The following is a 15,920-nucleotide window of genomic DNA, read 5'->3' on the forward strand; positions in this document are numbered from 1 at the left end:
TTAAAATCTTCCTGGTGACAATTTTGGTACAGAAATGGGTTCTAAGGCTAGCCCTTTATCACCACTGCATTTGCTTTGAGGTACTGTTTTAAAAACTGAAGTTGCAAGAAAGAATACCAGAAATGACTCATTGCAATGAAATGCTAATCTGCAGTCAGTCTTATTTGTACGTGCTTCCAAGTGCAATTTAGGAAGTTTAAAAAAAAAAAAAAAAATGCTACAAAAGTACATCAAAACGCTGCAACCACCGAATGGCTCCCACTTCAATTACAAATATTTTCAGGAAAAAAAAATAAAACAACCAAACTATCTGAAACCTCCATATTCTGGCAGCCCTCTACAGCATATCTGTAGTCCGTACTGCAAGTAGCTAACAAGGAAATTGTGTTAGAATGATTTGTTCCCCTTTAACAGACTCGTCAGGCACAGCAGCTTTCCTCAGGATAGCACGCAGCTGATCTCCCCATCTGCCACAGAAAGCCCTAATACTTCTTAAACATCAGGAAAGCACGCTGGGTCAACTGCACCTAAGTTTGCAACTGACTACAACATTCTTTAGGAAAAACAACAGCGATCTCTCCAACGGAGATCTGAAGGAAAGTGTTATTCTATCAGCCTGTGTGGCAGTCTCACTTTGACACATCTTGCATCGTATGAAAGGTAGTACTGGATATGTATCTCCCCAGGGCATGCAATTCATTACACAGGTCGTCTCCTACTATTCCTAACGGCAAGTTTTGCCTCAAGGAAGCTTGCTTTATTTACTCGCACACACAGCATTACCTTTGTCATTTCATTCTGACCCTTGAGAACAGCTCTATAACACTGAATCCGTGTAACAAAAACGTAAAGGTATGAAGTAAACTAATGGCGTGCGGGATTCCTACAGCTTTTCTGCCTCATTTTCCAGTCACTCCAATTTAGTACTTGAATTTGAACAGAATACATCACTTAAATTAACAAAAAAAGTGCCCCTTTTAAACTGGCAATCCCATCAACCCAAAAAAGGTTGAAGCTCTTATCTACTGTATCTTACGGTAGTCTACAAAGAAACTCACTTCCATGATTCTACCTTTTAAGACCCTGCATACATTACAACAGTGCATTAGTGATACAAGTTGTAAAATACTTCTCGGTTCCTTTGGATTTGCATATGATGGTTTTTGCATCAGTCACTGCAGGTAGATTGAGCAAGCTTTGTTTTTGTGTTTTAACATGCATTCAACTAGATATGGATCAGAATAAATTTATACTCCCTTTTTATCATTATAATTAGCTAAAAAATTGCAAGACAGTCCACAAAACAGGATTTGCTTTAAGACTAACTGCTGGAGTTCCAAGATGTAAGATATGCAGCACTGGAAAATCTTCAGTGATCAGGAATTAGTAGTGTTTAGCCAAGTGTTGAAAGCATTCAGAAGAAGAGTCCTGGTTGGAGGCATGAGGGCTTCAGCACCAACTTTTAAACCTCAATTTCTTGATTGCATATCTCCCATCTTCAAACCTACATCGAGGGGAGGGAAGATATTCGATTAAGCGAGATACTATTAGAGGGTGGTAAGACATCCTACAACTGCATGCCCCACAGAGACAATACAAACACATCAGACATTCAGAAGTACCACACAATGCTATTCCAGCACTCATCCACTGAAATCTACAGGCCTCTATGTTAAAAATTCATTACGCTGATTTTCTCCCATCATCTGTGCTCCAGCTTTCTACTGCCACAGCAGTTTTGTCTTAGAAGAAGGTGTAATCCTAAAAAGGTATTTTAAGCCTAATTAAATTACCTTAGGTTAGATACAGTGAAATTCTCACTTTTTGCACTAATGTAACTTGACATTTTTGGCTGAAACAGTGAAACGTTTCAGGTCTGTGTTCTGTAGCATAGCATCAAAGCAAAGCCCAACACAGATGCTGCTCTGTTAACTCAAAAGGCAAATTCTGAACTCCCAATCACTGGCACAGAAATCCAAAGACAGTTAGAACAAAGTTAATAATGTTACCATAAACTACAGTGACAAAGTGACCAACCGAAACTAGAATTTTCCATTTCATTTCAAATGGAGCAGTTACTGATACAGACTCAAAAAACAACAACCAGCAGCAAAAAAGTGAGGATCCCCAAAACATGAATCTTTGTGTTTATTTGACATACACACTACACTCCCCCAAATCCCACTTCATAGTAAGACTTCAAAAATAAAATCTCTTTCCTCAAACCCACAATCTAATTTATGGTCCCTGTCAGAACTCCTCCTCCCACAGTGACTACAAGAAGCATGAGCTGAAGCTTATCCCCCCCAAACAAATTTTTACTAATAAATAACAACAACAAACTGCTTTCAGTCTAAACCAACAACTTACACTGACTGCCAGGATGATCACCACTGTGGGGGCACATAACTATAGGTTGGTGTTCCTGGAGCCCGATATGTGGGCATAGTAACTGGATGAGGGGCTACTGGAGTTGGGGAATGAGTTGTCAACAAAGTTCCTAGGAAGAAGAGGACATACATATATTTAAAAGGAAGCACACATTCTGGTATAGAAAAACATACAGGAGAAACTAAAAATCTTACAGATTGTTCATATTCCCATTTAAAATTACCAGCCTCATTTTGCACTCCAGACTTAATCTTCCTTCAAACATTTAAGCAACTGTATCATTTTGATGCTTAGTCCAACACAAAGATGCTCATGACTTACAAACAGCTTTAGCAGAAGCCTTGCAACATAAGCAGATTATTCACTGAAATACTTTTTCCCACAGCCAGCATTACAGGCCAGAAGAATATTTGATGGTGGAGATAACTCGACTGACAAATCAGAATAAATTACTTCTCGTTTGCATTAGCACAGATACAGGTTGTTGTTTTTTTTTTTTTTTTAAAGACAAAGAGGGGGTTCAGAAGCAGGCTGAGATAACAGGATCTTAACAGCTTCACTCTGCAGTGCTTTGTAATAATAAAAAATACCTGGCATAAGCATGCCCACACACGAAACTGAAAGCCTTCTAGTTAGTTCAGTTTGTGTCACTTCCCTAGATCTGAGATTCCCCCAGATTAAGTGATCAATTTGATGAGATAAAGAATAATCTGGAAACAAGCTCATGGCACTCATTTTTTAAACTACCAAACTGAGAATCATTTGAGAGAATGTGGACATTCCTCAGTGAGTTACACTGAGTAACAAAGCACAGCACTCCTCAGAAAAAGACTCACAGATGAGTCTACATAGCAGTTAAACATCATCTCCAAAACTCTGTAACTCAAAGTCTGCAGAGTTAGGAAGCAAGCTTTCCTAACAATTGTCCATGACAGAAAGGACCCCCGTGCAGTGCAAACATAGAATTGTTCTATCTCAACACACAGAGGTCAGCAACAGAAGGGCAGGCCGAGAGCAAGGGTTCAGCCTTTAGAGGCTGCCGTCTTCATCCAGGTACAGAGAAAGGTTTGGAGAGGAGGAATTCAGAGCCTTTACGTTGATTAGAAGCAAGGGATACAAAAACAGATGAAATTCCATAAAGATACACACAATTACCATACTACTGTAACACCAGTATCTGAAACAATAATGCTAATATCCCCATCACTACAGATGATCAAATCAGTGGAGAAGTAACCACCCAGATCTAGGCTGGAGGCAGTGTGAAGATGCTGGTCTGGATAACCTACAGAAGTCCCTTCTAATAGCACTAAGTTTATGATTCTGCACAACACGTCTCTGGCATCACATTTTATAACGAAGTAATGTTTTCCTTCAAATAAAGCAGAGCTTCATCAAGAAGACACAAGGGTTACAAGTCCACCTACCTGCTGACATTGCCATAGTAGTCCCAGCCACCATCCCCATGGTCACACCGTTTCCTCTTGGTGGTGGAATAGGAGCAGGGTACATGGTTGCTGGCATGCCATTAGGCTGCACAACTGTGGTGTGGTGAATTACGTGGGGTGGTGCTGCATATAAAGGCTGTGTGTAGTAAGTGCCTTGCTGTTGAGAAAAAGCAAGTTAAGCAATTACTGTGTACCTTTTGGGGAAATAAAAAACAGGCTATCTTCTTTCACTAAAACCTGGTAACATTTAGCCCTTCATTTTAAGGCACTTAGTATAACATTCAAACATTCAAGAGGCAAAAGTAGCTCTCCCATGCTGACTGCACCTTCAGCAACAAGGTCTCTTTGTTTCACATCTTTTCATACATTAACACATGAAAGAACATCTTCCACAACTTTTTATTCAACTGTTTTTGGTTAAAGAATCCCAGGTTTCTGACAAATCCAAATACACTGAGCAGTCTGGATAAACCCTGCTACATGCTCACCAATCCCCTTCAACTAACACACCACGTGGATTTCTTCTACAGAAGCACCTACTTCTCCCCCAAATATTGCGTTTATCAAAGCGTCTTCATTCTATCCTTTCTAGCAGTTCTCAACAGTTTGCCTGGTAAAATAGCCTCAACAATTTTCAAGAGTTTTTAAGCCAACTTGATAACTTCTTAAACAGTAACAGAGACATCCTAAAAAAATAAAAAAATAAAAAAAAATAGTGCTAGCTTGTGACCATTTTTGACAAACTGCTGTAGTAGTTACAGCTTCTAGCACTCTGACTCTAACACTAAGCTACTGGAACTAGTCTGTCTTCAAACACTGAACATTTGATCAGTGAGCAGAGTGTAACCATAGAATCATAGAATCATAGAATCACCAAGGTTGGAAAAGACCTAAGAGATCATCCAGTCCAACCGTTCACCTATTCCCAATAGCTCCCACTAAACCATGTCCCTCAACACAACATCCAGTCTTTCCTTGAACACCCCCAGGCTCGGTGACTCCACCACCTCCCTGGGCAGTCCATTCCAGTGCTTGACCACCCTTTCTGAAAAGTAATACTTCCTCATGTCCAGCCTGAATCTCCCCTGCCATAGCTTGAAGCCATTCCCTCTGGTCCTATCACTAATGACACGAGAGAAGAGGCCGACCCCCAGCTCACTACAACCTCCCTTCAGGAAGTTATAGAGAGCAATAAGGTCTCCCCTGAGCCTCCTCTTCTCCAGGCTGAACATTCCCAGCTCCTTCAGCCTCTCCTCATATGGCCTGTGTTCCAGACCCCTCACCAGCTTTGTTGCCCTCCTCTGAACACGTTCCAGGGCCTCAATATCTTTCTTGCAGTGAGGGGCCCAAAACTGGACACAGTACTTGAGGTGCGGCCTCACTAGTGTTGAATATAGGGGAACAATCACCTCTCTGCTCCTGCTTGCAACACTGTTTTTGATGCAAGCCAGGATGCCATTGGCCTTCTTGGCCACCTGGGCACATTGTCGGCTTATGTTCAGCTGAGCATCAATCAATACCCCCAGGTCCGTTTCCTCTACGCAGTCCTCCAGCCACACCGCCCCAAGCCTGTAGCGTCGCCTGGGGTTGTTGTAGCCGAAGTGCAGGACCCGGCATTTGGCCTTGTTGAAACTCATCCTATTGGCTTCAGCCATATTCAGCCATCAACCATCATGTAAAATGAAACATAAAACTGCACAGATGTAACACTGTAAATGACTGCATTAAGAATTCTCACTGTTGGCAGCTAATTATTCTTTTCAACCCCACGAAGGAATAAAATGCAAGCAGATATTCCAGTGTAGGCAAAGCACTACCCAACCAGATAGCAGTTGCTTGGTTTTGGTCACTTACCTGTGCATATGGATTCTGCTGTGGATAGGCACTTCGGACTGGATACACAGCAGTCTGGTAGGGATTTGGTGATGAGGAATACGGCGGGACTGCACCACTAGTGGGTGAACAAGACACTTTATAAGGAGTGCCTGGTGTATAACCTGGAAACAAAGGTAAATCTGCATTAAAAATACAAAAAAAGTACACTGCTTTAGATGTCACATCCTGGGCAGCAATTTTCTTAATTCCTGATTTCCTTTATCTTCATGTGAGTACTTAGTAGCCTAGCCTTAATATCCATGCACAAGTTATATCTCACAGTCAGTACTGGTAACATCTGTATGTAACACCTGACTGTCTCAACTAAGAATGAGGAGCTACTGTATTATTGCATCCACCTGCTTTTCCACTCACTGGATTCTGTATAAAAAGTGGCTTCGGATTTCAGTAGTAGTATTGTTAGACATCTGGATTCAGTGTATTAGACAGTAGTCCTACACAGGAGAATTTGGTACATGTTACCATCAGCCCATCTCGGCACAACCAATGTTGTAATGACAGGAGATGATGGGTAGCTACCTTCTCCAGAAGAAGAAACAAAGCACAAGAAAAACAATTTCTAAGGTCAGAACTTTTCTAAGACCTCAAGATGGCCTTTTGAAGAACAGAGACAAAAATATGTTTCCTCCACTTCAAATGAAGTTTATTCATATTTGCTTGTTGGCATTTTATGGACTACCTAAGGCAAGTATGAAAGAGATCCTACCTTTAAAATATCAATGTTGTGGTTCACTACAACTGCAAACTAGACTCCAAAGGCACCTGAGTATCTTTAAACCTCCTTTCAGTATACTCCAGATATAGTCATACCCTTAATAATAACTTAAGAATAATTTTTATAAATTACAGCAAGATGACAACTCCACTTCTGCAGGTACAAGTAGCAACTTCTGGCTCAGGTTCTACCTAAAGACAGACAATCCTTTCACAATTCCTGCAGCCCTCATCACAGGCACAGTCTCAGGATTTCATGAAGAATGCAACAGACTCATGAAAAGCACCACTGCTGCCACAGTACCCTGCATACTACAACCCCTAAATTATACTATGAGAGTGGAAATACATTAGCTGAAGCACCCAGCACTAATGGTAGATAAAAAACAGCTGTGACCTACTCCAACAAAGTACCTGCGCACTGAAGAAATCTCAGGTCTCACGTGGGCCCACAGAGCAGGAGTTACTGTAAGCCCCAACAGCTTTTCCTTATTCTTAGCTCTTGGCTCCAGTAACTTCTGAATTTCAGGCACACCACTTAGACACCCCTATTACACATACCTGTTTGGAAGGTAGGATTTGCTCCAGGATACATATTAGGGGAATAGGCAGGAGCAGCCGCTGCATAGCCCATTGGGAAGCCAGCTGGAAGAGAGAGCACAAAGTTATTTTCTAGACTGACTGAAAAGCCTAACCAAACTTTATTCTTCCTGTGCACCCTTCAATAGAGATGAACCAGCAGATGCCTTCTGATGATGCTTTCTCAGCGTGCCCCTCCTCTCTGAAGCCACCTGAAGCTGAGGGGACCCCTCAGGAGTCACAAGGGCCATTCTCTTCAGCAAACCTTGGGCACACAGCTATTAAGTTAGACAGACAACAGAGTCCTGTGCAACTATCCAAAATTCCCTAAGTTTTATGACCTGATGAAAATGTTCATCTGGTAAAAAAAAAAAAAACAAAAACAAAAACAAAAAACCACCTCTACTTCACATAAATAATGAAATCCCTCAAAGTCAGAGCACCTCTGACTTCCCAGTGAGAGAGGTCACAAGCAGAAAGTACAAAGCAGCCTCAGCTGCTTTTGATACAGATACAGCACACTCAGGTGTGACAGAAGACATTGTTTTAGCACTGTGCTATGATACTCAACAGAAACAATAAGTGATCCACTCAGGCAACAGCAAAACACAGGGAAACACTTCTGCACCAGCATTCGTGAACCACTAGGGCTAAATTATTACGCACCCGATATTTCAAAGATACAAAGTTTGCTAGATTTTAATTGAATCATTTCCTTTAGATATTTCAAATTCTATGGATAAAATGCAATGACTATTCACATCATCACTGTCAGTTTCAAAACGCTTCTCACATTTGAAACATCCCTGCTTTCTCCAACTCCGAAGTGCTCAGAGTTACTCTCTGCAACAAAAGCTATGCTTACCTTTGGACTGACTGAGCACCCTTAGCTTTATAAAGCACTTTGCAAATGTATCAAGCTGCATGAAACTGGCATTACTGTGAGCCAGATCCATTCTGACCACTTAAGAGAAGCGTCAAGCTTAAAATCAAAGATAACACACGAATCATAACAACTTTTCAGAGTGTAAACAGCTCTGAAGATTTCAAACTCCCCATCTCCTAGCGAAGTCCTCCATACAGTTCTACACCTGACTTCATAACTGCAGCATTATTTCTTGCATCATTTTTCAGTTCTCCATTCTTCACAGGTTTAGCTCCACAAAGAGCTCTGAACCAGAGAAGTTCAGTTACACCAAACAGCAGCTTTAACTTCTAGATACAACTTTAATCCACGTGAGAACACTTGGATATTGATTCCTTGCTACTGTAAACCAATCCAACGACTTCAAACAGATGTAGTGCAATACAAGCAGCTATTAAATATGCAACAGCTTTACAAACACAGCGCCTTCAAATCATACACTCCTCCTAACTGTATGCTCACTACTTTCTATTATCATGCAGTCCATGTAAATTCAATGATCCTGAAAGGAGAATCTGCAGTTTCTATATTAGTAGAGGCAAGAGAAGGAGACTTAGTCATGCAATTATTTTAAAGAAAAAAACCTAATGTCTTAGAATCATAGAATGGTTTGGGTTGGAAGGGTCCTTTGAAGATCATCTAGTTCCATGCCCCCCATGTCTATGGGGATATGCTAGCCTACTTTTCACTTTACACGATGCTTTGTGTTTATCCCATGGTCTTTAAGTGTGGATGAGAGAGCTCAGTAAGCTCCATCAGCATCACGGGCAGAACCAACTGACAAGGCTGAACTCAGGAGTCACATTTCCAGAAACTGACTAACTTCTGCAGGCAAGAATGTAAAGCCACCAGCTTGAAATACGGCAATTCCAGCACATTTATACCAACTGTCTTTAAATCCCATGTATTTCAGTTATGCCAGTTTATGGCAATGCAAAGACCAGCAGATCTATCTATGTATGTACAGACAGTTGCATCTGTAACTTCTCATCTGTTATTCTATCGTTCCTGTGTTGTTTAAACTGCTATTTACAGGTCTGTAATAGTCCGTTCTCCTAAGTAAATTGAAGTACTACTTAGATAAGACCAAATGATGACTGAAAAGCAACGTGTGAATGGTTGTAAGTACAAGGGAAACCCTGCTAAATATAAATCTGTGCTTAGAAAATGAAAGGAGATAAAAATATCAGTTAGTATCCAGCACCCTGTTGCATCAAAAGAGCAGTGCTGGCAGGGTAAGGGAGGGGGCAAACCCCCTCTTCTCTGTCCTTACAAGGCCCCACCTGCAGCACAAGAAAGGTGAGCTGCTGGAGCAGGTCCAGAAGAGGCCCACAAAGATGCTCAGAGCTGGAGCACCTCTCCTATGAAGAAAGGTTTAAGAAGTTGGGCTGTTCAGCCTGGAAAAGAGGAGGCTCCTGGGACATTATGGCCGTCTAGCGCTTACTGGGAGCTTATAAACGGGGGACAGCAACTTTTAATAAGGTCTGACAGTGATGGGGACAAGGGAGAATGGATTTTAACTAAAGGAGGAGAGATTCAGACTAGATGTTAGGAAGAAATCAATTACCTATAGAGCAGTGAGGCCATGGCACTGCCGCCCAGAGCTGTGATGCCCCATCCCTGGAAGTGCTCAAGGACAGCCTAAATGGGACCCTGGGCAGCCTGAGCTGGTAGGGGGCAGCCAGCCCATGGCAAGGGGTTGGAAACAGATTATTATTAATGTCCTTTCCAATTGAAGCCATTCTGTGATTCTGTGATGTACGCTGTAATAATCTTTATCTCAATTTGAAGAAAGACTTGACAAATCAATTATGAATATAGAGATAATCGTACTGCAACTGACATTAAGTAACTGCTGCTCACCTTACCATAAAATTATTATAGCCCATATAGCCAATTAAGATGGAGAGTAAAGACCACCCTGCAAGACTTATCAGCTTTACAATTCACAACTGAACCACTCCAGTCACTCAACAGATTTAAACACTGCAATACAGGACTTTTTTGCTTTGTCAACACTGTAGAAGAAATTCATAAAGCTACACTATCTTGAAGATAAAATAAAAGTACCTAAAAGGGAATCAATAGACTGAAAGATAGAAGGGCCTACAGAGATCTAATCAAAAGCCAACTCACACATCACTATTTAAAGAGGAAACACAAAAATGGAAAAGAGGAGCTCCAATACTTGATGAAGTTGCACCACAAATTTTAAAACTGTAGATCAGTAGGAAGACCTAGAACAGAGATCATTAACATTAACTGTTGTGCTGAATGACTTCTAGCTCCCAACACAGATCGATCTGCCTGTGATGGCAACACGTTTTGATACATAAAGTCACAGCACATAAAATTGCAGTTGATCGACCATGCAGACTCTCCTAGAATGGAATAATTAACTTATACCACAAAGGTAAAAAAAAAAAAAAAAAAAAAAAAAAAAGGCTGTCTGAAAAGCTTCACAGAGGAAATGGCTTCTTTTTGGCCTCCTTGGAAAGTTCTGTCTGTCCGCATGTAATTATTGCTTTATTAAACTTCTGAACTACAGAGAGATCAGAAACCAGAACGCTCACACTGAGCATTAGGTAGGAGGGTGGAAAACAGAGAGAAACCTGAAAACAAGTGAGAAGCAAGGAAAGCAAGAAATACTTTTACTTCTCTGTTTTTAAAGTACTTTTTGTCATTTTCTTGTCCAAACTTCAGTGCTGCTTTCTCTTCTAATTCTTGTTAACAGTGTCAGTCAGCTAGAATAAAGAAGACTGGCTCCTCATCTTGCAGGAGATAATTATGTGAGCTCCCCAAGTAAGTTACTTTGCAAGACTTATTAAGATTATTATAAAACAGCACAACTAACACAACTTCTGAAATTCCACCTTTTAAATTAAAAACAAAACAAGAAACCACAAACAAAAGATCACCACACAGAACCCACTAATGAGCAACTACTCCTTGACTGCAGAGACTAGCAGACCAAAGTTTAATTGAAAACAAAAATAAGGGAGTTACCTGGATAACCAATTCCTTTGGCATTTGCATAGGGAACCCCAGAAGATCCAGGGCTATACACAGGATTCATGATTTCAGTAACTATCAGGAAAAAAAAAAAGAAACATAAATTTACTCAAGTACAGTGAAAGCTTGACATCTCAGCAATTAAAAAATGTAAGCAGAACTGAAGAAAAGGAATAAAAAGCAGCAATTCCACTGCTCACACCATCAGAAAACCGCAGTTAGAAAGCAAGACGGAGTTATCACAGAATTATGTTTCCAAGCATCACTAACTCTCATTCAGGTAGAGAGCCTCCTGCAAATGAAGCATTCTCTGCTGCAGCTCACGCTTCCAAAACAGTTCCACCCCAAAGAGCTTCGCATGGCACACAGCTCCACAGCCCACTGCAGGAGCAGCAGCCTTCCCACCACCCTGTCATTTACCACCTCTCGACGTTGGTTTCCTCCCCTTTCTCCACTGAAGCATCCAGCCAAGGGATGCAAATACTCAATCTGTTACTATTTGTAGTACAAGACCAGGATTCCAATCCTTTGCCGCCACTAAATTCAGCCGCTGTCAACAGCCCAAGTATCGTAGAAATAAGTGGAAAGAGACCTATATTTGAAAGGTAGCTCCACTGCTGCTACGTTCTTCAGAGCATGAGATGAGCTGGCAACCGGGTCCACTCATTTCTGGTTCTGTGTATATAGGTACCTTATTGGTGTGTGAATAATTAGCACTGCTGTCAGGAATAAAACCAAGCACCAAGGTTTTCAAGCAGACCTTGCACATAAACACCAAGGAAAGTAAAATGGCATAGCAGATGTGTAAGCCTTTCTAGTAAGTCTGAGTACATCTAGGCACAAATCACATCAGAGCTCACCAAGCGCCTCCTGCAAGAGAACTGCTTGCAACTACTCTTCTAATATTTTACAAAAAAAAAAAATCCCCATATTTTAACCCAATTACCTTCAGCCTTCTGATTCTCTGCGTGTGTTTACAGCTGCTGTGAGTGCAGGTGTCAGTCTGTCACCACAAGCAGGCTCTGATGGCACAAGAGCAGGCTCGCTATGAAAGCAGACTTTCTCACTAAGTGCTGATACCTAGCACTTGAGTCACTTCCTCTTCTGCACCTCAAGATGCACAATCTTAAAGGAACACTGTGTTGTTAAGCAGTTACACCACACTATTTTAATTACAGAATATGTTATGGCAGCAATCTGAGCTAAGTCTATCAAGATAGGTGCCCTGATAAACCTATGGCAAGCAACCACATGAAGCACGTGCAGTTTGCTTTCTAAAATGAGTAACACTAAGAACAGCTCTGCTGCAAGAGTCTTACTATTTTTGCTTTATTCAGGAACTGGGTGAGTTTTAAGGTCGCTCCCAACCCAAATCATTACGTGATTCTATGGAAGGGACTCTAATTTACTTGAGAATTTCCAATCTTCCATTATTAGTTCCCTCCATCTCATTCGCATCTTTGCTTCTCTTCCACTGTTGAATTTGTCACGTTTTTGCCTCCAAGCTTATAAAGCCTCTGAAAGGCTCAATCCTAAACTGAGGGCAAGATACACCCTTCTACTCAAAACAAACACTCTCCACTCTCCCACAAACCCACATCCCTACAAATACCTTCTTGCAGTCCATGTGACTAGAAGGGAAGAGGACCCTTTGATCACACTGCGTCTCTGAATGACAAGAAGGAAGCAAGAAATAAGCCTGGGAAAACAGCAATAGTGCTCTATGAATATTTGAGTAAAATAACAAACCAATAACCAACAACCATTAGGTCTACGAGTAGTCAGTGACTGCAGGAGAACACAAGGACATACATCCTGGGGGATGTACAGGAAAGGTCAGGCAGCTCAGACTTGATCTTAAAAGAAGTGGTGATTAAGAAAGGGCAGAAAGCACGGCACTACAGACCTGCAGACTGGCTTACTGGAAAAAAAACAAAGTCAACTTCCACTTCAAATGAAACCATGCCTTCAAACTCACAAGCACTCATCTCAGTCAGCACAGTGAAAGCGTGTGCACACGCACACAAGCACAACTTCAGCTGTACAGATACGTGATTTTTACCACTGCTGCTTTTGCACTGAAATGCAGAGAACTGCCCACATGCAAAAAGCACTCAAGTTTTTATACTGCAAACAAAACTTTGGATCCAATTCTAAATTAAAATAATTATTTTCAGGCCTTCTCTGAAGGACCCAGCATTGTGTAAACATAATTATACACTATTACCCAGCGGTTGCAATCGTCCCACCCTTAGTGTAATTGTACTTGGAAGTGCATCTGTTACAGAGGAACACAGAACTCTGCAGTCCACCTTTCCATAAGGCTTAAAGTCCACATCAAACACAAGGAAAAGCAGTCTGAAGAGAACCCAGAGATTGTTTTTCAGCCTTTCTGTTGGCATCCCCTCCAAAGCATTCTCATGCTAATGTTATGTAAATGTGCCTACAGTGCATCACCTGTATAAAAATTGCACAGTCAACTGCATATAAATTACCCAGTCAACTAATTCCTTCAGCTGAAGTGAAGCTAATCATATTTGTAAAAGATACTCTGATTAAAAAGATTTTGCAAGCATGCTTGGCAAGGGCAAACGCTTCACCTTCCATTCTTTCCCAAAACCAAACAATCCAACAGTTCTGACAAAGCCTGTTACATCTCATCCTGGGACAGACACAAGGTCAATCACCCACCCTCTTTTTAAAGCCAGGCTTTGGGGAGCTGAGCACAAAGACCAAGCATTGCTAGTGCTGAAGCTCCAGCACTCCACATGGAATGCTCTTTTCTTCCTGCAACAGGCAGAGCACGCACATTTCTCAGAAGTTTTGCTTTTTGTAATTATTTTACAGAGAAGTATGAACGCAAAAAAGGAGTAACAAAATGGGCTGTAGCAACTGGACAGATCAGTATGATGGGAAAGGCATTACAATAAGGTACCATGACAGGACCAGCATGATAAAGGAAGGGCAGAAGATTGCTCACCTGTATCACAAGATTCCAGGTTCGCAAGGGAACGCTTCACCAAGGAGGGCTCTCCAGAAAGAGATCCTTCCCCAGAGGCAGTCAGCCCTTCAGTGAGGTCTAAGAGAGATGCAGCCAGGCTTTGCCAGCCCTTCCTGTCTTACAACCTTCACCTGTGCTCCCAGGGCTGACCCGGTCCTTTCTCCAGGTGCTCAATCAGTGGTTCAGGACAGGACTCAGCATTTCCCATACGCAGGCCAATCAAACAAATTACACGCTCCTCTTCGACACTCAAGTTTTCTCACTATTTATTTTCAAAGTTACACAGAAAAATTGTTGGAACAAGATCTGCTGAATGACACTTTGTGCTCCTTTTATTATAATTCTATCCTAGGAGTCAGGGAAAAATCTCTCTCAAATAAGTACCTTGCCTAAAGCACTCCACTGTGTGCCCACCACCATTTCCATTCTTGTAAGTTAAGCAGACTCTCATTAAAACACTACATTACGTCACATCTGTCCATCCTTGAATACTTTCAGAATGCTCTTAGCATTCTAAAAGAGGAACTTGTAAACAATTCCTTAGTAGATGCTAAGTTAACTACCATCTTTGGAACGTTCAACATCTTCCCTTTTTGATTTCTACTCAAAGCTTGAAGCAAAATTCCTAAAAGTCACACAATCCCAAAACTGCAGGGCTTGGAAGGGACCTACGAAGATCACCTACAGTCCAACCCCACCTGCTGAAGCAGGTTCCCTAGAGCAGGTTGCACAGGAAAGCATCCAGGTGGATTTAAATATCTCCAGAGGAGGAGACCGCACCATCTCTCTGGGCAGCCGGTGCCAGGGCTCTGTCACCCTGACTGTAAGGAATCTGTCTCTCATATTCAGATGGACCTTGCTAAGTTCTAGTTTATGCTCCTTGTCCTGTCACCAGGCACCACTGGAAAGAGCCTGGCTCCAACTAAAGGAGCCCTGTCCTTTAGTTATTTATACACATAAGATCCCCTCTCAGCCCTCACTGCTTCAGGCTGAACGGTCCCAGACCTCTCAGCCTTTCCCCATCAGGGAGATGCTCCAGGCCCCGACCATCTTTACAGCCCTGCACTGGACCCTCTCCAGCAATTCCCTGTGTTCTGAGAGCTCAGAACTGGCCCCATTGCTGCAGACGTGGTCTGCTCAGGGCAGAGCACAGGGGGAGGATCACCTCCCTCACCCTGCTGGCACCCCCAGGTACCACTGGCCTTCCTGGCCACAAGGACACAAATCCAGTAGGTCTTACTCTAAAAAAGTTGTTTCCACTGCTACATAGCAAAGAAAATTATTTGGTACACCTCTGCTTTCCAAAGGGCAGACTGTGATTACAGAATCAGCTGCATTAGTGTCTGCCAAGACTTCAGCCACTTCAGAGGAGGGCCTGACATCAGCAGGAATTCAACACTTCAAGTCTTCCCACACAGCACTGGTATTTGCAGGTAGCACATACTACACTTCTATTCAAGCTAGATGTCAAAACAGCTAATTGAATTTTACTAAACAACATTGCCCCTTGTTCCAAAAAGGGCAGGGACCCGTGGATGTCCGGGATGGTTCAGTGCTTACAAAGAACTGCTACATCCCTGCTCCCAGCACGCAATCCTGCTCTGGCATTCCAAATGGGAAGCGAGATCAGCTCAGTCCATTGACAGGATTCTGGCTTTGCTGGAGTTTTCTGGGCAGAGGTAGCTGCTGTGTTTCCTGCCCATCAATGTAAGAGAGCTGAGACACATCACCAAATGCATACGACTGCACTGGTTCCAATGCAAGAGAGAGAGCAGGCCCAGACAGCTGCAGCACAGCCTGGTAGAACCACAGCCTAGAGAAGGACAAGTAGCACATCTCCCCAAGTTCACACACAAAGCAAAAGACAAAGCTGGAAGCGCCATTCACGAGCAAAATTTCCTTTGTTGCTCCAGTTACAAGACATCCCTTTCACAGAGGATAAGGAACACTGACA

General features: G+C 42.2%; 1 protein-coding gene across 1 annotated transcript; it reads right to left on the reverse strand.

Annotated features, from left to right (window-relative positions):
- Positions 1 to 2,387: 2,387 nt before the first annotated feature.
- On the reverse strand, positions 2,388 to 11,029 carry FAM168B (family with sequence similarity 168 member B; the record flags this gene model as incomplete). The annotated part of the gene is made up of 5 exons (XM_079539797.1): positions 2,388 to 2,500; positions 3,819 to 3,996; positions 5,694 to 5,836; positions 7,011 to 7,094; positions 10,960 to 11,029. 5 exons carry the CDS (start codon positions 11,027 to 11,029, stop codon positions 2,388 to 2,390), a joined length of 588 nt encoding a protein of 195 aa, XP_079395923.1.
- Positions 11,030 to 15,920: the final 4,891 nt, after the last annotated feature.

The sequence above is a fragment of the Tetrao urogallus genome (genome assembly GCF_951394365.1).
Source record: "Tetrao urogallus genome assembly, chromosome: 9".
Lineage (NCBI taxonomy): Eukaryota > Metazoa > Chordata > Aves > Galliformes > Phasianidae > Tetrao > Tetrao urogallus.